At 39.4% G+C, this 20,204-nt stretch overlaps 1 protein-coding gene across 3 annotated transcripts in view; it reads right to left on the bottom strand.

Moving 5' to 3' along the window:
- Nucleotides 1-20,204, bottom strand: part of LOC120860208 (lysine-specific demethylase 4C) — a 404,469-nt gene that overhangs the window by 242,958 nt on the left and 141,307 nt on the right. Inside the window, exon 9 of one of the 3 annotated variants that reach the window (XM_040235988.1) lies at nucleotides 9,515-9,765. The exons of the other annotated variants lie outside the window; for them this stretch is intronic. Coding sequence (XP_040091922.1) covers nucleotides 9,685-9,765 — 81 coding nt within the window. The 3' untranslated portion in view covers nucleotides 9,515-9,684. Of the gene's footprint in view, nucleotides 1-9,514; nucleotides 9,766-20,204 lie in introns of those variants that run through there. 3 annotated transcript variants of the gene reach the window in all.

Raw genomic sequence — 20,204 nt, forward strand, 5'->3', positions numbered from 1 at the left:
ACATACTTTTAAAAAAGTAAAAGATAAACCAGTTTTCACCTTAAAGAATCACTCTACTACTTTCCTGAAACTCAGGCAATTACATTTTCCTCCAAACTCAATATGGTAAAACCTCTCCTAAAGAAGACAGAAGCAGAAAAACTTATTGTCAATTAATATCCACAATCCCCTTCAAAGGGCTCTTTGTGGGCTTCCCTGGTGGTCCAGTGGCTGGGGATCCACCTTGCAATGCAGGGGACACAGGTTTGATCCCTGGTCCAGGAAAATCCCACATTCCCCTGAGGTGGCTAGGCCTGTGCACCATGACTAATGGACCCAAGATCAAGAGCCTGTGCTCTGAAACAAGAAAAGCCACCGCAATGAGAAGCCCATGCATCACAACTCGAGAGTAGCCCCTTCTCACAGAAACTGGAGAAAGCCCTCAGCAACAAAGACACAGTGCAGCCAAAAATAATTTTTTTTTAAAAGCAGGGTGATTTAGTTGACAGCCATCACTGGCTCTGTTGCTATAAGGAAAAGTATGAAGATATTGATGATGCATGTGATAACAAACAAGTCATTCCATTTTCTTTCTCTTGCTTCTCTGGCTACAAGCATGCTCTGTTCTGATAACACTCAAGGGAAACAGGTGTTTTTTTGTTTTTTAGCTTCTACATTGCATTATTTCATGAATATATTCTATTAATAATCTCAGAATGAATCTGTTTCATATAATTTGAGGGCTATTGTACATTCACTTCTAAAATTACAATGCTTTAGAAAATAATCCTTTATGATAGTAAGCCATAGGAATCAGAGAAAAACTATTCCAGAAGACAGCATAAAGACACTTTACAGACAGAAGCAGAGGCAAAATTAATTGACAAAGGAACCCTCCTACACTGGTAATGTAAATTGGTATAGCCATGGAGAACATTAAGGAGGTTCTTAAGAAACTAAAAATAAACCTGCCATATGATCCTGCAATCCCACTCTTGGGCATATATCTGGAGAAATCCATGATTCAAAAAGGTATAAAGGTATATGCACCCCAAATTCACTGCAGCACTATTTACAACAGCCAACATGTGAAAGCAACCTAAATGTCGATCAACAGATCAATGGCTAAAGAAGATATGCTATACACACACACAATGGAGTATTACTCAGGCATCAAAGAGTAAAATAATACCTTTTGCAGCAACATGGAAGGATCTGGAGATAATCATACTAAGTGCAATAAGCCAGACAGAGAAAGACAATTACCACATGATAGCATTTATATGCGGAATCTAAAAAATAACATAAAAGTACACAAGCGAACTTATATACAAAACAGAAATAGACCCACAGACACAGAAAACAAACTTAATGATTACCAAAAGTGGAAGCGCAGGGAAGGGATAAATGAGGAGTTTGAGATTAACATGTGCATACCACTATCTAGGAAAACAACAGAATGGAAAAGACTAGAGACCTCTTCAAGAAAATCAGAGATACCAAGAGAACATTTCATGCAAAGATGGGCTCGATAAAGGACAGAAATGGTATGGACCTAACAGAAGCGGAAGATTTTAAGAAGAGGTGGCAAGAATACACAGAAGAACTGTACAAGAAAAGATCTTCATGACCCAGATAATCACGATGGTGTGATGACTCACCTAGAGCCAGACATCCTGGGATGTGAAGTCATTAGGAAGCATCACTATGAACAAAGCTAGTGGAGGTGATGGAATTCCAGTTGAGCTATTTCAAATCCTGAAAGATAATGCTGTGAAAGTGCTGCACTCAATATGCCAGCTAATTTGGAAAACTCAGCAGTGGCCACAGGACTGGAAAAGGTCTGTTTTCATACCAATCCCAAAGAAAGGCAATGCCAAAGAATCCTCAAACTACCATACAATTGCACTCATCTCATACGCTAGTAAAGTAATGCTCAAAATTCTCCAAGCCAGGCTTCAGCAGTACGTGAATCGTGAACTTCCAGATGTTCAAGCTAGGTTTAGAAAAGGCAGAGGAACCAGAGATCAAATTGCCAACATCCACTGAATCATCAAGAGAGCTCCAGAAAAACATCTGCTTTATCAACTTTGCCAAAGCCTTTGACCGTGTGGATCACAATAAACTGTGGAACATTCTGAGAGAGATGGGAATACCAGACCACCTGACCTGCCTCTTGAGAAACCTGTATGCAGGTCAGGAAGCAACAGTTAGAAGTGGACATGGAACAACAGACTGCTTCCAAATAGGAAAAGGAGTACGTCAAGGCTGTATATTGTCACCCTGCTTATTTAACTTACATGCAGAGTACATCATGAGAAACACTGCGCTGGTAGAAGCACAAGCTGGAATCAAGATTGCCAGGAGAAATATCAATAACCTGAGATATGCAGATGACACCACCCTTATGGCAGAAAGTGAAGAGGAACTAAAAAGCCTCTTGATGAAGGTGAAAGAGGAGAATGAAAAAGTTGGCCTAAAGCTCAACATTCAGAAAACGAAAATCATGGCATCTGGCCCCATCACTTCATGGGAAATAGATGGGGAAACAGTGGAAATAGTGTCAGACTTTATTTTGGGGCGGCTCCAAAATTACTGCAGATGGTGACTGCAGCCATGAAATTCAAAGAGGCTTACTCCTTGGAAGGAAAGTTATGACCATACTAGATAACATATTCAAAAGCAGAGACATTACTTTGCCAACAAAGGTCCGTCTAGTCAAGGCTATGGTTTTTCCAGTGGTCATATATGCATGTGAGAGTTGGACTATGAAGAAAGCTGAGTGCTGAAGAATTGATGCTTTTGAACTGTGGTGTTGGAGAAGACTCTTGAGAGTCCGTTGGACTGCAGGGAGATCCAACCAGTCCATTCTAAAGGAGATCAGTCCTGGGTGTTCTTTGGAAGGAATGATGCTAAAGCTGAAACTCCTCCAATACTTTGGCCACCTCATGCGAAGAGTTGACTCATTGGAAAAGACTCTCATGCTGAGAGGGATTGGGGGCAGGAGGAGAAGGGGACGACAGAGGATGAGATGGCTGGATGGCATCACCGACTTGGACATGAGTTTGAGTGAACTCTGGGAGCTGGTGATGGACAGGGAGGCCCAGCGTGCTGCAATTCATGGGGTCACAAATAGACACGACTGAGCGACTAAACTGAACCACTCTCTATAAAACAGATAACCAATAAAGACCTACTATATGGCACAGAGATCCATATTCAATGTTTTGTAATAATCTATAAGGGAAAAGAATCTTTAAGAAAGAATAGATATACAGAGGTATGTACGTATAACTGAATCACTCTGCTGTACACGTGAAACTAAGACCACATTGTAAATCAACTATACGTCAATTAAAAAAAATACTAATACCACAAAACAAAACAAGTTAATTTCTAACAGCAGAAATTGCAAATGGAATAAACAAAATGCATCCAATATCCTATGCTGGGTCCATGATAGAACAAAATAGTAAAATTTCACATATGTTGACTTACAACAAAATGAATAAGGTTCCTTCTTTAAGAGTCTGTTCATGGAACAGAAAATCACACCCAACCTATATTTTAGGATAAAATTTGTACAAATACAGTAATTTCATCCTTCACCAGCCATTAATCTCATCTAAGAAAAATGTATTTTCTTAGCTGCCCATGACCCCATTCATCAAGGAAAGAAGAATAAAATCAATATTCACATCTTTACTAGATTAGTAGTTTTTATTAACTCTTATGAGTTATTGAGCACTGTTTTTCAAGAGAAAGCAAAAGCACTTTCATCCTCAATACATCAAGACAGTCTGTAACATTTGTCTAAAAAGTTTTTATTTGGCAATCTAATTTCTGTGAGGAGATAGCAAGAGCCATCTAAGAAGGAAGGACACTTTGAGGTTTCACAACCAAGTTATTTTATAAAGCTCACCCTATGAAGATAGAGAGAACCTAAAATGATAACACAGCAATTAATTACTGGGGATGGAAGGTGGTATCTACTGATAAATGTATACATATGTACCTGTAAAATAGGAGCATTTGGTTCAAATACAAAGCAAATAAAATACATAATGGAAATGAAAGCTTAAATTATGTAAATTTTTCCCCAATATTTCAATATAAATATGAAATTTTAGAGCTGACATGACTTTAAAGACTATTGCTGCCTTGTGTATGATTGTGAGTCTTTCAAATTCAAGTATTTATCTGCATTAGTATTAATCCCCTAACACTTCAGGCCTATTTTTGTAACTGGAATTGAGAATGGTCATGATTTCCACAAAGACTTTTGAAAAAATGTACTCATCTTGCTCTCTACAGTAGTGACAATAATGTGTAGGAACTGTTCATATTTGGAAGCTCAAATGAAAATAGGTTGAAAACTGTTATCTCTGCTTAGAGCATATGTGACATGAACAAGAAATGTGACCTCTACACACAGGATAAAGTGTAACTCTTTGCCAATTATTTTCTATGTCAAAATACATTACATGTGTATGTATCCACATATCTACACATACACACACATATGAGAGAGAAAGTGAGCTACAAGAGATGGTGGAAGTCACCTGTTGATCACCATATGATGACATTAAAATGTATCCTTACAGATATGATTAACTTTTAAAACAAACACATTCATTAAAAACACATTGATGCCTATGCATCAATTTTTAAAAATCCATTCTAAGAAACTGTAATCAATGTAATGAAGTAGAAAGAAATTTAACATTAACACCCTTTACGGAATGTTTGCAATAAAACTATAAAATCACTGAATCTGAGCTAAGAATGAAAATAACTAAATAGTTGAACTCAAAAATCTAAAACAATTTTACTTGGATTAACAGATTTATGCATCCTCATTAAATGAAACATGAGGATGTTAACCTCAATGAAAGAGTTACCATTTTATTACTGGTATATCTGGACAATAAATGCTTATATAAGAAAAGCTATGCTTCTTTCCTCAGAATCTCTTTCTTACCAAAATTCACAAAACCACAAATTTCACAGAAGTAAAAGCCATTCAGAATTTATAAAGGAAGACTAACACACAATCTTCTGAAGTCACACACAGCTTTTTGAAGGGCTCTGCAATGCTGTGATGATTGGGAATCTGTGGTTTCCCAAGGGGAAGCTATAAAAATCACAGAGGCTGAAGACAGTACCAGCTGAAAGACCAAACAGATAGTTTAGTCAAGGAAATAGCCAGCTGTTTCCAAAGACTGTTCTCATTTAAAGTATCTTCGAGATGGGTGGGGGGGTGGCAGGAAGGGTGGGTGGCACAAACTGACAGAGTAGCATTGACATGTATACACTATCCTGTAAAACAGACAGCTGGTGGGAAGCAGCTTCTGTATAACAGGGCGTCCAGCTTAGTGCTCTGTGATGACCTAGAGGGGCGGGGTTGTGGGGGGAGGCTGCACAGGGAGGGGATGTGTTACATACAACTGATCCAGTTCAGTTCAGTCACTCTGTAGAGCCCAACTCTTTATAACCACATGGACTGCAGCACACCAGGCCACCCTGTCCATCACTAACTCTGGGAGTTTACTCAAACTCATGTTCATTGAGTCGATGATGCCATCCAACCATCCTCTGTCGTCCCCTTGTCCCACCTTCAATCTTTCCTAGCATCACGGTCTTTTCAAATGAATCACCTCTTCTCATCAGGTGGCCAAAGTATTGGAGTTTCAGTTTCAAAATCAGTCCTTCCAATGAACATTCAGGACTGATTTTCTTTAGGATGGACTGGTTGGATCTCCTTGCTGTCAAAGGGACTCTCAAGAGTCTTCTCCAGCTCTACAGTTCAAAAGCATAACTTCTTCGGCACTCAGCTCTCTTTATAGTCCAACTCTCACATCCATACATGATTATTGGAAAAACCATAGCTTTTACTAGAGAGACCTTTATTCACAAAGTAATGTCTCTGTCTAGGTTGGTCATAGCTTTTCTTCCAAGGAGTAAGCATCTTTTAATATCATGGCTGCAGTCACTACCTGCAGTGATTTTGGAGCCCCAAAAAATAAAGTCTCTGTTTCCCCATCTATTTGCCATGAAGTGATGGGACCAGATGCCATGATCTTCGTTTTCTGAACGTTGGGCTTTAAGCCTACTTTTTCACGCTCTTCTTTCACTTTCATCAAGAGGCTCTTTAGTTCTTCACTTTCTGCCCTTAGGGTGGTGTCATGTGCGTATCTAAGATTATTGATATATCTCCAGGCAATCTTGATTCCGGCTTGTGCTTCATCCAGCCCAGCATTTCGCATGATGTACTCTGCATATAAGTTAAATAAGCAGGGTGACAATATACAGCCTTGACGTACTCCTTTCCCAAACTGAACCAGTTTGTTGTTCCATGTCCAGTTCTAACTGTTGCTTCTTGACCTGCAAACAGATTTCTCAGGAGGCAGGTCAGGTGACCTGGTATTCCCATCTCTTTAAGAATTTTCCACAGTTTGTTGTAACCCACACAGTCAAAGGCTTTGGCTTGGTCAATAAAACAGAAATAGATGTTTTTCTGGAATTCTCTTGCTCTTTTGATGATCCAATGAATGTTGGCAATTTGATCTCTGGTTCCTCTGCCTTTTCTAAATCCAGTTTGAACGTCCAGAAATTCACAGTTCACGTACTGTTGAAGTCTTGCTCGCAGAGTTTTGAGCATTACTTAACTAGCATGTGAGGTGAGTGCAATTGTGCAGTAGTGTGAGCATTCTTTGCACTGCCTTTCTTCGGGATTGGAATGAAAACTGACCTTTTCCAGTCCTGTGGCCACTGCTGAGTTTTCCAAATTTGCTGGCATATTGAGTGCAGTACTTCCACAGTATCATCTTTTAGGATTTGAAACAGCTCAACTGGAATTCCATCACCTCCACTAGTTTTGTTCATATGATGCTTCCTAAGGCCCACTTGACTTCGCATCCCAGTATGTCTGGCTCTAGGTGAGTGATCATACCATTGTGGTTATCTGTGTAATGAAGATCTTTTTTGGATAGTTCTGTGTCTTCTTGCCACCTCTTCTTAATACCATCTGCTTCTGTTAGGTCCATACCATTTCTGTCCTTTACTGTGCCCATCTTTGCATGAAATGTTCCCTTGGTATCTCTAATTTTCTTGAAGACATTTCTAGTCTTTCTCATTCTATTGTTTTCCTCTATTTCTTTGCACTGATCACTGAGGAAGGCTTTCTTATCTCTTCTTCCTATTCTTTGGAACTCTGCATTCAAATGGGTTTATCTTTCCTTTTCTCCTTTGCTTTTCACTTCTCTTCTTTTCGCAGGTATTTGTAAGGCCTCCTCAGACAGCCATTTTGCTTTTTTGCATTTCTTTAACTGATTAAAATATAATGATTAGTAAAATAAGGCCTCTTTTGGTTTCAACTGTCTCTTTCTTTGACACTATTAAGCTACCTTTTCAGCCTTTACACAGGAGGAGCAAAGAAAATATTAATCCCTTTAAAAGAAAACCAAAGACTTACTGTTTCTTTATGTTTCCATGAAAAAGTTTTAGACCTGAGTTTACTCACTTCGTAAATCCATCACCTTCCTTATCCAGATGGAATATTCTCTGGATGATCACAAGCAATCCTCTTAAAGTGGGTGTGATGACATGGGAATGAAGCTATGAAATAAATATATCTAATACATATATCAAGTATATAAATATGACATATTCAATGTGATATATAAATATATATTAAATTATATATACATACACATGTACACAACATGTGTGCAAACATGGAAACTGTTGACTGAGAAAAGAAGTGAAGGAGATCTGGAGAATACCTTTGTATATAAATATTACTCTGTTTTGTCCAATTTAGATATGTCATCAATTTCTGGCAATGTTGAAAGAAATTGTCTAAGATGATATTAATAAATTTAGAACATGTATTCTGTAGAAGCGAAGAAAGGTGGGGAGGGGTGTTCCCAGAACTCAGGAGACAACGTATACTATCCTGTATCTCAATTTGCCAGAAGGACTCTTAGCAAGGGAGAGCTACACAGGCACAAGAGGTAAGAACTGTTCCCTCTGCTGCAAGAGAGGTCAATACCCAATAATATACAGCACTGCAGAAAAGATTACTTTTAGTCACAAGAATAACTTTACTATTTATGAATACAAAGACTGAACACATGGCATTATCCCCACAGCTCACCCTAATAGGATGAAGACACTTCTAAGGGAAATGGTCTCCTAAGGGGTACACTGCCCCATACAATCCACAGGAGGATCTAACATGCACCTTTCAACTAATCAAACCACACAGCCATCCATTAAAAAAAACTGATCCATATTCTCTGTTTTCAGAGTTTAACTTTTAACTTTCACTCTTAAACTTTAGTTTTGCAAGAAAAACAATGAGAGGAAATAGGAAAGGCTGTGTATAGATGGCCAGTTCTAACTTCCTTAGAAAACTATATTATACATCCTGATCTGATCCTTTTTTGCTCTTTTTTATGGAGTCTTTCCTACTCACCTCACATCAACATCTCAGGCTCTTAAGTTATTCCTCGATGACAGCAGTCTAACTGGAACTCTCATGTTAAGATTCAACACATACACACACACAAACATACACACACAAGTGATATTCTCAATTACTAATACAGAATTTCTAATTCAAACAAATTCATTTTAACATTAGAAACACAAAATCAGGGTTACACTCTTCCACTTAAAATCTATTTTTTACTGATCAGTGTTTAAATCCTGAAAGTACACAGAGCTTAGATTATAGCTACAAACAGTATCCTTCTACAAGGTGCTGAACTATGAAGCTAGCAAAAGTCTTTGATAGAAATTATAGATGCTACTGCTTTTATATGAATAACTTTTAACTTTTAATGATAATGATGATGTTTTGTTTTTAAAATCTAGAAAGCTGTACAGTTCCTTTTTAAAAATCATTTAAGCTATATAGTTAAGAGACCATTCAGTTCGGTCACTCAGTCGTGTCCAACTCTTTACAACCCCATGGACTGCAGCACACCAGGCCTCCCTGTCCATCACCAACTCCCGGAGCTTACTCAAACTCATGTCCATCGAGTTGGTGACGTCATCCAACCATCTCATTCTCTGTCGTCCCCTTCTCCTCCTGCCCCCAATCCCTCCCAGCATCAGGGTCTTTTCAAATGAGTCAGTGCTTCGCATCAGGTAGCCAATGTACTGGAGTTGCAGCTTCAGAATCAGTCCTTCCAATGAATATTCAGGACTGATTTCCTTTAGGATGGACTGGTTGGATCTCCTTGCAGTCCAATGGACTCTCAAGAGTCTTCTCCAACACCACAACTCAAAAGCATCACTTCTTCAGTGCTCAGCTTTCATTACAGTCCAACTCTCACATCCATACATGACCACAGGAAATAGCCTTGACTAGATGGACCTTTGTTGGCAAAGTAACGTCTCTGCTTTTAAATATGCTGTCTAGGTTAGTCATAGCTTTTCTCCCAAGGAGTAAGCGTGTTTTAATTTCACGGGTGCAATCACCATCTGCTGTGATTTTTGGAGCCCCCAAAAATAGTCCGTCCCTGTTTCCTTTGTTTCCCATCTATTTGGTATAAAGCAATGTAAAGAGACCATTAAGCCTTGTAAATATGATGAACAAGGAGAATACCAATAAACTTTTCCTTCAGCTCTTGCCTATTGACTGCAACAATAAAGTAGTTGTAATTTTCTCCTTCTTCATTTCTCTGACAAAAGTGTCTATGATTTCCACACAGTCTTCATAGTAGAACAGTCAAAAGATGTTAAGAAATTACATGTTTCTGGTTTTAGAATCAGTACCTGAAACCAGGTCAATAATAACAAACATTTAAGTAACATTTCCGCAGTGTTAAGCACTGGGCACTGTGCTAAAATCCTTACATAAGGTAGCTTTCAGAATAACTTTACCAGGTAGGTATTATCTCAGATGAGGAAACTAAAGAACAGAGGAGATAAGTACCTTAAATGAGAGCATACAGTTATTAATTGGCAGAAATAAGAGTTAAAGGCTGTTACTCCAAATCCTTTGCTTATAACCACTATACTTAGTACCTCTCAGAATACTATTCCCACATGGGAGCCATTCTACACATTGGCTCCCAGAGAACAAACACTTCCATTTTCTAAATAATTAAAGCAAAGGTCATTCTCTCTTATCAGAATGCTTGAGTATTCAACCTGAACCAGTCAACTATAGCACCAGGAGCAACCAAGAAAGCTCAACCAATGGACTGAACAATTTCCACTGGGAAACCTTCATTTATCATAAGACAGTATTATCTAATTTACTGGACTATCAAAAGAGATGATGGCTTCATTGAAATGAAGAGTGAAAATATTAAATATACAATGTCAAAGTTCTTTTCTCAAGCTCTGTTATCTGTGGATAAATGTATCTATGCACTGATTTGCTAAGCAAATCAAGTCCAAGTAAAGCAACAATATTTAGCTACACATGCCTCATTTTATTGCACTTCACTTTTTACACATGAAGATTTGAGGCAATCCTGCCTGGAGCAGGGCTACTGGGACCATTTTTCCAACATCATTTACTTGTGTCATGTCTGTTTCACATTTTGGTAATTCTCCTAATATTTCAAACTTTTTAATTATTATTATTAACATGTTTGTTATGGTGATCTGTGATCAGTGATCTTCCATATTGCTCTCTTTTCTTAGCTTTTCATTTTAAACTAGTCTGAAGAAAAGTTACAAAAATAGCAAGAAAAAAATCTCTTGTATCCCTTAGACCATTCTCCTAATGTTCTATCTATTTTTAAGTTAATTTTTATTGGGGTATGGTTGCTTTATAACGTTGTGTTGGTTTCTGCTGTGCAGCAAAATGAATCAGGTATACATAAGCATATATCCCCTCTTTTTCAGATGTGCTTACCATTTAGGTCACCACAGAGCATGCTGTGCAGTAGGTTCTCATTAGTTATCTATTTTATACGTAGTAAAGGGCATGGCAACCCACTCCAGTGTTCTTGCCTAGAGAATCCCCATGGACAGAAGAGCCTGGCAGGCTATAGTCCATGGGGTCACAAAGAGTCAGACATGACTGAGCAACTAAGCACACTACAGCACAGTGTATATATGGACTTCCCAGGTGACTGTGGTAAGGAATCCACCGGCCACTGCAAGAGACGTGGGTTTGATCCCTGAGTCGCAAAGATCCCTTGGAGAAGGAAATAGCAACCCACACTACTATTCTTGCCTGGGAAATCCCATGCGCAGAGGAGCCTGGCAGGCTACAGTCCATGGGGTCACAAAAAGTCAGACATGACTTAGCAACTAAACAACAACAAACAGTGTATATCCAAGACTTTAAGTTTTAAAAAAAGGATCATCTTGTATAAGATACTTTAGAAATTTAATTCTATCAGTTGGAAAAATTATCCAACTCTAATGTTGATAATAAATTCTACAATGTGGAAGATATAGAAAAATTATAATTCAAACAACTATTCATTTCAGAAACAAACATCCCAAAATCCTTACCATCATATTGTATTCCTTACTTGACTGTCAAGCCCCTTATGTTCTTAACTCCAATGTTTATTCTTTTTGAATAAACATTTTTATTTTTATAAAATAAAAATTTTTATATAATTTTTTAAATGTTTATTCTTTTTAATTTACATTGTCTTAGATGTATATTAAAATTATATATAGGCAAAATATTAATCAAATTACCACCAAATTCAACTGTACTGTCGGGGCTTTTATTTGCCCTTTTTAAGTTTACTATCTAATATTCTCTCTTAAATTATATATAAAATTTTAGCCTGAAAGTTATTTGTAGAGTCAGATTCCCAGGGGAACATCACTGATCATCAGGATTACTTTTCTCCATAAGGAAAGTCAACCCTGAATGTGGCCCAAGACATTCCTTCCCTAAATCTGTTTCATTTCAACCACTGGGAGCAATGCTCCTCAACCGGCAGTGCATGCAGCAGATAACTAGGATCTGCTTCAGATAGGCAGGAAATGCTGGTATTTATCTTTCCCTCAGCAAATGGCATCTCATGCAGAATTAAAGAAACCAAGGGATTTGAAAACTGTAGGCATAATTACCTGTCAGAATCTACTAGAAGCCTTCTAAAGTTAACATCCTAATACTTATTGCTCCCACAGGAGAATTCCAGAATGTGCTTTAGAAAAGCTGATTCAATGTATGCTGATCATCTATTTGATGCCAGTAAAATATAATATTACTTAGTAAAGGAGATACAAATTCTTACGGAACTAAAATACTTTAAGATTTTACTACCACAGGCATATATATGAACTCACTATACCTCTTGCACAATCAAAAAACTAAGAATAAAACAAACTTTTTCTCTTAAATTAGCTCTGCAGCTTAAAGGAAAACTTGATCAAGGTCTACACAAACAGTGATGACCATCTCTCTGGTAGTACCGTTAGTGCCATCTCCATACAACTGACATTTGAGCACAGGTAATTCTTTGTGGGGGCACTGTCCTATGCATTGTACATCAGCAGCACCTATGACTGCCATTCACGAGATGCAAGGAGCCCACTCATGACAACCAAAAATGTCCCCGGACACTGTCAAATGTTCCCTAGGGCCAAGATCATCCCAGAGTTCAGAACTGATAGACTAGTGGAGACGGCCACATGCAGGGTGCAGTCTGTGCTCCTCTGGGTGCACCAGGGAGAGACATGTCACCTCTGCCTCAATCTATCCTCCCTCAAATAACTGGTAAGGATTAAAGGAGAAAAGAACTGACTACTGCTAGGACTGTTATGACTGTATACTTTGTAGCATCTCTCTCTACTTCTTAGGCTTCCCAGGTAAAGAATTTGCCCGCCGATGCAGGAGATAAGGTTTGATTCCTGGGTTGGAAAGATCCCCTGGAGCAGTGAATGGCTACCCACTCCAACATTCTTGCCTGGAAAATTCTATGGACAGAGGAGTCTGGCAGGCTACAGTTCATGGGGCCTCAAAGATTCAGACACAACCGAGTGCACACACAAGAACACTACTTCTGACTCCCTAAGCTACATATATGTACTTTCCAAAAAAAGCTTTCTTTGTGATATAAAACTAATTTTTAAGGGGGAAAGGCATTACTAGGTTTATGGATTACTTAAAGAGCTCTCCTAAAAGCTCAGGCTTGCAGACTCTAAGTATATGATCCCAAATCCTACTACCTACCATAATCTATGCATCAGAGAACAAGGATGATCTCTTGTCACTGAAACACATCACATACTTTCCCTGCTCTGTACTCCAGCTCTGACTTGTCTGAAGGGGAATATAACTCCATCACATGTGTACATACACACCTGCTAGATTCCAGCATTTTTCATAAAGTATTTTCCTGATGGCATCTGAATCATCTCTCTCTCTCTCGCTAAGCATTATGGTGAAATCTCTCTCCTAGTATTTGTACTCTTCAGGGCATGAATGACTCCGTGATGGATACAGTCCATCAGACTCATTTCCCTACTAAACCTCTGGTGCCTTTTCTATTCGTACTCCTCTGTCTATCCTTCAGGGCCTAGCCAGAGACCCAGTCACATTATTACTTAAGATTTCTTTTTAATTGTACAGCTAGCTTAGAGAATGGAAATCAATGTTCTTATACGTTGGTATACATCTTACACAGAGCTACACAGTAAGCTCCTTTCTCAGATAACGTGGCCCTTAAGATATGACCAGTGCTTACTGACAACCACAGCCCCAAGAAGACTAAAGTTCAAGAGTAATATTCACACAAATGTGGAGGGAATTATTATTAAGCATGACTTTTAGTTGAGAGCCATCAATTGAGTACAGAAAGTAACCCTACTAATCAAAGAATATTAAGAAAACACTATCACTGTGACCTTAAAACTTTTAAATTTAGTAACTCTATTTGTTGTGCATGTAGTTGTCAACTAATATTTCTCACTAAATTATTTTGTTCAATAGTCATCCCCTCAAACAACTATAAACCTACTGAAGTGAGGTGATGGCAGTTTCACACAGTGTGTGTGCCGCTGGGGTGAGGGTTTCCCAGGTGAAAAAACAAGGGGAATATTCAACCATGCCTGCTGCACTCATGACAAGAGATTAATGCCTAAGGTGTGCGTGGGGACGCGGGAGACACAGTCCTTCAAACACCCAAGCGTCAAGAAGTGAAGCAACTATGTAAATGTCAGTGTTGTCCCGAAGGATGCGGGCAAAAGAAAACAGCAGTCACAGGCAAAGAAAGGTGAGGCTTTAGTACTGTACCTTCAACATGTACTCGGAGGAGCACAGGCATCAGAATTCTCTGAGGTGCTTCCTGAAAAATGGAGGAAGAGTAAAACCAGCCTCCGTACTTCTTACAAGTTCTCCAGCTTTCCTACGTACACTAAAGTGAGAGGACTACGTGGTTAGCGAGATCATTCTGGTTTTGTTTCTTTTTAGCTGCACTGCATAGCATGTGGAATCTTAGTTCCTTGTCCAGGGACCAAACCCATGTCTCCTGTAGACCAAACCCATGCTTCCTGCATTGGAAACCTGGAGTGTTAACCACTGGATGGCCAGGAAAGTCCAAGAGATTATTCAGAGAAATACTGATTTAGTTAAGAGCTAAGAAGGAAGTATGCCATGGAGAGCCTTTGAAAATATACTTTTAAATAAGTTCAACAACTGCTTTATTTTTTATGCATTCTCCATATTAGTTGCTCAATTTAAAAAATGAATTTATATGAAAAGATTACAGAGGGAATTTATAAAAGCAAAATGTTTGCATGTATGCCAAGTTACTTCAGTCGTGTTCAACTCTGTGTGACGCTATGGACTGCAGCCTGCCAGGCTCCTCTGTCCATGGGATTCTCCAGGCAGGAATGCTGGAGTTGGTTTCCATGCTCTCCTCCAGGGGATCTTCCCAACCCAAGGATCAAACCTGTGTCTCTTACATCTAACCTGCATTGGCAGGCAGGTTCTTTACCACTAGTGCCACCTGGGATGTCAAAGCAAAGCAACTCATACTGATAATTCTGTAAATATTGACAGATGGGACAGAAGTTATTTTGAGGATGTGAGAGTTCAATACGCATACCCCTAAAAACCTACCTGTGGCTGCCTGAGGAATCTCCCATCAGTGGCTGCATCTCACCTCAAGAAGCCCAAGAGCTGCTGACACTGAACAATGTCATTTCTGTCGGGAGTCTTGGGAACACAGACACTTTAGCACTGCACCAAGGAGAATGTCTTTCTCCTCTGACAAACTCTAACCAAGTAAGTGAAAAGCACCACACTGATCCGATTACACCAGGAAGAGTTAAAATGAGACTAACATCTCAAAGACCCTCAGGACTCATCAAGCGTGAGTAACATCCTTCAGGGACCAATAAAATTAATGACATTTCAGAATTGAGACTCTTATGAGCCATAAAAGAAAGAAGTGGCAGAGGGTTGTAGGAATCAAGTCTATTTTAATCCTTAAGAATCAAAGAAAACATCTGAGAGAAAATCTCTACAATTTCTTCTTCTTAAATATTCTCTTTTGGCACAAAATGTTTCTCTTTCTCCCATATCCCAAGAGAATATACCTGAGTTGGAAACCTGACTGAAGAACCAGTTAGGGCAGCTGTACTACTGTGTATAAAATAAAAAAGCTACAAGAGTATACTGTACGGCACAGGGAATATAGCCAATATTTTATAACTATAAAAGGAGCATAATCTTTTAAAATTGTGAATCACTATGATGTACACCTGAAACTTCTATAATACCATTAATCAGTTACACCTCAATAATTAGGGGGGGAAATGGGCTGCTAAGAAGAGTCCGCTCAATAGTAGAGGAAAAGTTCACAGACCAGTGACTGGAGAACAGTAACACTTAACCAGAGAAAGAGCATCTGTACCTTACTTTACGGTTTACATACACCATCTCCTTACTGAACTACTGGAGGCAGGGGGTAGTCAAGCAGGATAAATGTGCAAAGTTTTGTGAAAAGTGAAGCACTTCACTCAATGTTAGCTGTTATTAACTTGGAAATGGAAGAATAAACATAATTTAAAGAGAACTGACACCCAGGATAGGTAAGTAAATAGCAAAAGGGCACTTAGTTTTCTTTACATGAGTTCAAGTCTCTTTTATTCCTTCAATATTTATTGAACAAAAGGCAAGAGCTAAGCATTTGTCTTCAGTGACCTACAAGATATGAGACATAAGCAAACACAGAAAAAGAGAAGTCTAAGCACTATAATTAAGGTAAAGATACCTAGAGAGTTCACAATAGAGAGAGAATATTTCAAGCTTAGGATGAGCAGACAGATCTTCACAAAGGAGAAAACAGCTGAAATGGCTTTGCAGTATATATGGAGTTTGGATAAAGATCATATTCCAGGTTAACAGCACCAGACAAAGCAGAGAGATGAAGAAACCCCGGTGTGAGTTACAAGGTAACTCAGTCTTGCTAAAGCACAGCATATAGGCAGTGCTGGGCTGACAGACTGGAAAACAGGCTACAGACAAGCTATAGAGGGCAACTGAACATCTGTGTAAGGAAGCTGAGACTCAGAACACTGGCAACTGGCATTCCTGCTCAAAATTCTTTCTTTCCTAAAGGAATTTCAGAGTTTTGCATTCTGGGGATAATCTGACAGATCTTAATAGGGAGGGCAGAGACAAAGTGGAGAAGGCAATGGCAACCCACTCCAGTACTCTTGCCTAGAAAATCCCATGGACGCAGGAGCCTGGTGGGCCAAAGTCCATGGGGTCGCTGAGAGTTGGACACGACTGAGTGGCTTCACTTTCACTTTTCACTTTCATGCACTGGAGAAGGAAATGGCAACCCACTCCAGTGTTCTTGCCTGGAGAAACCCAGGGACAGAGGAGCCTGATGGGCTGCAGTCTATGGGGTTGCACAGAGTTGGACACGACTGAAGTGACTTAGCGGCAGCAGCAGAGACAAAGTATAACTAACCATCAACCTCCAAGGTTGTTAAAAAAATAAAAGTTTGAAAAGAAACATGTGGGTAACAATGCAGTAAGTAAAGGAATTGACCATAGGGGATAAAAAATGAGAGCGGCATCAATAACATAGCAAAAGGCCTCAACTTTAACCTGTCACAAAGTGGCAGTACCATTACTGGAAAAAGAAGACATAGGTCAAGTGAAGTAATAAACTATATAAACTGTATCCCATGACACTCAAGTAAAGTTCAAGGTGATCACAGAACCACTGACTATAGTCTCTGTGAAACTACAGGGAACCAGGACACACAGATCCAAGTAATGAGGAGAATGGCTAAGGGCCATGCTGTCAGCAGCACCTGCAGAGCTCTGCTCTAGGCACCAGCACAAACAAGACAGATCAAAGTGCCTGCTCGCAAGGGACTTACATCCTTGGGTAGGGAAGACAACCAAATCGATAAAGAACCTGAAGACAGAGAAGAGGGCCAAGCAGACAGCTCTATGGCCTTCTAATATTTGGAAGGCTGATGAAGAAGGCCGAGAAACAGACATAGAGTTAGAAGAAAAACAGGTGAGTATGGTGATATGGGGAGAAAAGAAGACAGTGGTTCAAGACTGGAGAGGCTGAGGGGCTAAGCAAAGTGAGGATGGAAAACTGCTACTGGCTTTGGCCCAGAGATGACCTTCAAAGAGGGTGTTGTGACAGTTCAGTATGAGTGTGCTAAAGAAGCAATCAGACAGTGTGACTCCTTCCAAGAGTGTGAGAGGGTAGGAGACAAGATAAAAAAGTTTTTCATAAGAGCCCCCTGCTACCAAAAGCTCAAATTTAAAAAAAAAAAAGGCTGAATTGTTGAGGTGTGCTAAGATCCAGGCCACACAGGAAACCCGGGTTCTATCCCTGGATTGGGAAGATCCCCTGGAGAAGGGAATGGCAACTCAGTCCAGTATTCTTGCCTGGAGAATTCATGGACAGACCATGGGGTCACAGAGAGTCGGACATGACTTTTCACTTTCACTAATACTTTTCACTTTCAAGGTACAGGCCAATGCTGCAAGCAATTGGGGTAGACAGACTAAAGGATGATGAGTGCCCTGAAAGGACCAGAAGCCTACACACACAGAATGGATGATCACCTCAAAGGGAAGCTTCTTGACTTGGGAGGTAAATATGATACAGCTAATACTCTAGTTAAAGTTGTTTCACATCAGTTCCTTTACTGCCATCACTTTAGAATCTAGGTCAAAATGATCAAAGACATTACTAAGTATAAAGCCCTAAATAATTTACTTTCTTCTAGTAACAATGGTAAAAGTCTACATTGATTTTTACCAAAAAGCTATAGTCATTTAATACATTTTCTACCAATCACATAAACAAGAATTAAGACAACTGAACACCTATATATTTTTTTGCACATACCAATAATATTGGTACAATTATGAATATTAAAGAGAGCAGTAGTTTAAAGGCAGCAATGCCACTGAGAATGATCAGATCATCAGAACAGAATCTGCAATGCCAAACTACAAGTTCTAAACCCCCATAATATAGAGTCTCCCTGACAAGTCAAAACATCCGGAAGACCTTTTAATAATTTGTAAACTACTGAAAATATTCTTGTTGTTTTGGAATTTTGAACACTCATTTCCACAGTCCATATCTGTGATAAGCAGCATTGGGAGGCATTTGTTTTCCCCAGTGTGCATTCTTAGCAACAGTCTTATTCACCCTAGAGTGTAGAATGAGATAAAAGTGAGGGTCCGAAGTTATTACTAGAAAGATCCTATGGCTTCTCACAATCAGTTCAGTTCAGTTCCTCAGTCGTGTCCGACTCTTTGTGATCCCATGGACTGCGGGCACACCAGGCCTCCGTGTCCATCACCAACTCCCGGAGTTTACTCAAATTCATGTCCACTGAGTCAGTGATACCATCCAACCATCTCATCCTCTGTCATTCCCTTCTCCTCCTGCCTTCAATCTTTCCTAGCATAAGGGTCTTTTCAAATGAGTCAGTTCTTTTCACAATATAATCAGTTTTATATTGTAACTGGCATTCACAGGAAATAATTTGGATTATGTAAAAAGAACTGAATATGGCTACAAAATCTTATCAAGGCAAAAATCAAAACAAGCTCTCAGAGAATAATATTCTACCTTCACCTAATATTTCTCTCTCCTTCATTTTTATTTTCATCTCTCAGTTGCAGATTTTCTCTTTACATTTGCTTCTCTAACACCATGTCATACTTGTTTACATTTACAAACTCCCTTAAGAGTTTAATCCTCATACCAACACATTTTACAGACATTCTCATACAAGCAATGGTAAAACTGAACGAAGAGCAAAGACCTGAGTGGGACAATCTATCAAATTCCAAGAAGGCCAGTTTTATTTCCTTGTCATTAGCACCATAGATGCTTTTCCCACTGAGCCCATGGCTTCAGCAATGTTTTCTCATAAGATCCAATGCCTGATACCCACTTACCACTGCACTGGATAATCTCACAAAGAGGAGAAATCTGGTTCATCAACAAAGCACCATCCAAAAGTGGGGAGGAGGGCTGTATTTTCACTGTCACCAGCTAGTCACTAAGAGCAAACTGAAGTCATGATACCCATATAGGATGTCTCTGACCACAGCTTTTGTTGCTCACAATGGCTGTTCTCAGAAAGCTGTTCTCTAGTAATGCAAGAAAGGGGAATTTAGGGTCCATTAAGGTAGTCATGTATGGATGTGACAGTTGGACTATAAAGAAAGCTGAGCACCAAAGAATTGATGCTTTTGAACTGTGGTGTGGAGAAGACTATTGACAGTCCCTTGGTCTGCAAGGAGATCAAACCCGTCAATCCTAAAGGAAACCAGTCCTGAATTGGAAAGACTGATGCTGAGGCTGAAACTCCAATACTCTGGCCACCTGATGTGAAGAACTGACTCCTTGGAAAAGACCCTGATGCTGGGAAAGACTGAAGACAGGAGAAGGGGGCAACAGAGGATGAGATGGTTGGACGGTATCACTGATTCAATGTACATGAGTTTGAGAAAGCTCCAGGAGTTGGTGATGGACAGGGAAGCCTGGCTTGCTGCAGTCCACAGAGTCACAAAGAGTCGAACATGTCTGAGAGACCTAACTGAACCGAACTGAAGGATCCATCTGCAAAGATCTGCTCCAGATCTCTGGTAATCCCAGGAACCTAGGCTAAACTGCAGCTCAATACACACACACACACACACACACACACACACACACACACACACACACAACAGTGCCTTTTCATATCCCAATGCTCTTTTATAAAACATAACTGTAGACTTC

Source organism: Oryx dammah, unplaced genomic scaffold (assembly GCF_014754425.2).
Source record: "Oryx dammah isolate SB20612 unplaced genomic scaffold, SCBI_Odam_1.1 HiC_scaffold_11050, whole genome shotgun sequence".
In the NCBI taxonomy this organism is placed as follows: Eukaryota; Metazoa; Chordata; class Mammalia; order Artiodactyla; family Bovidae; genus Oryx; species Oryx dammah.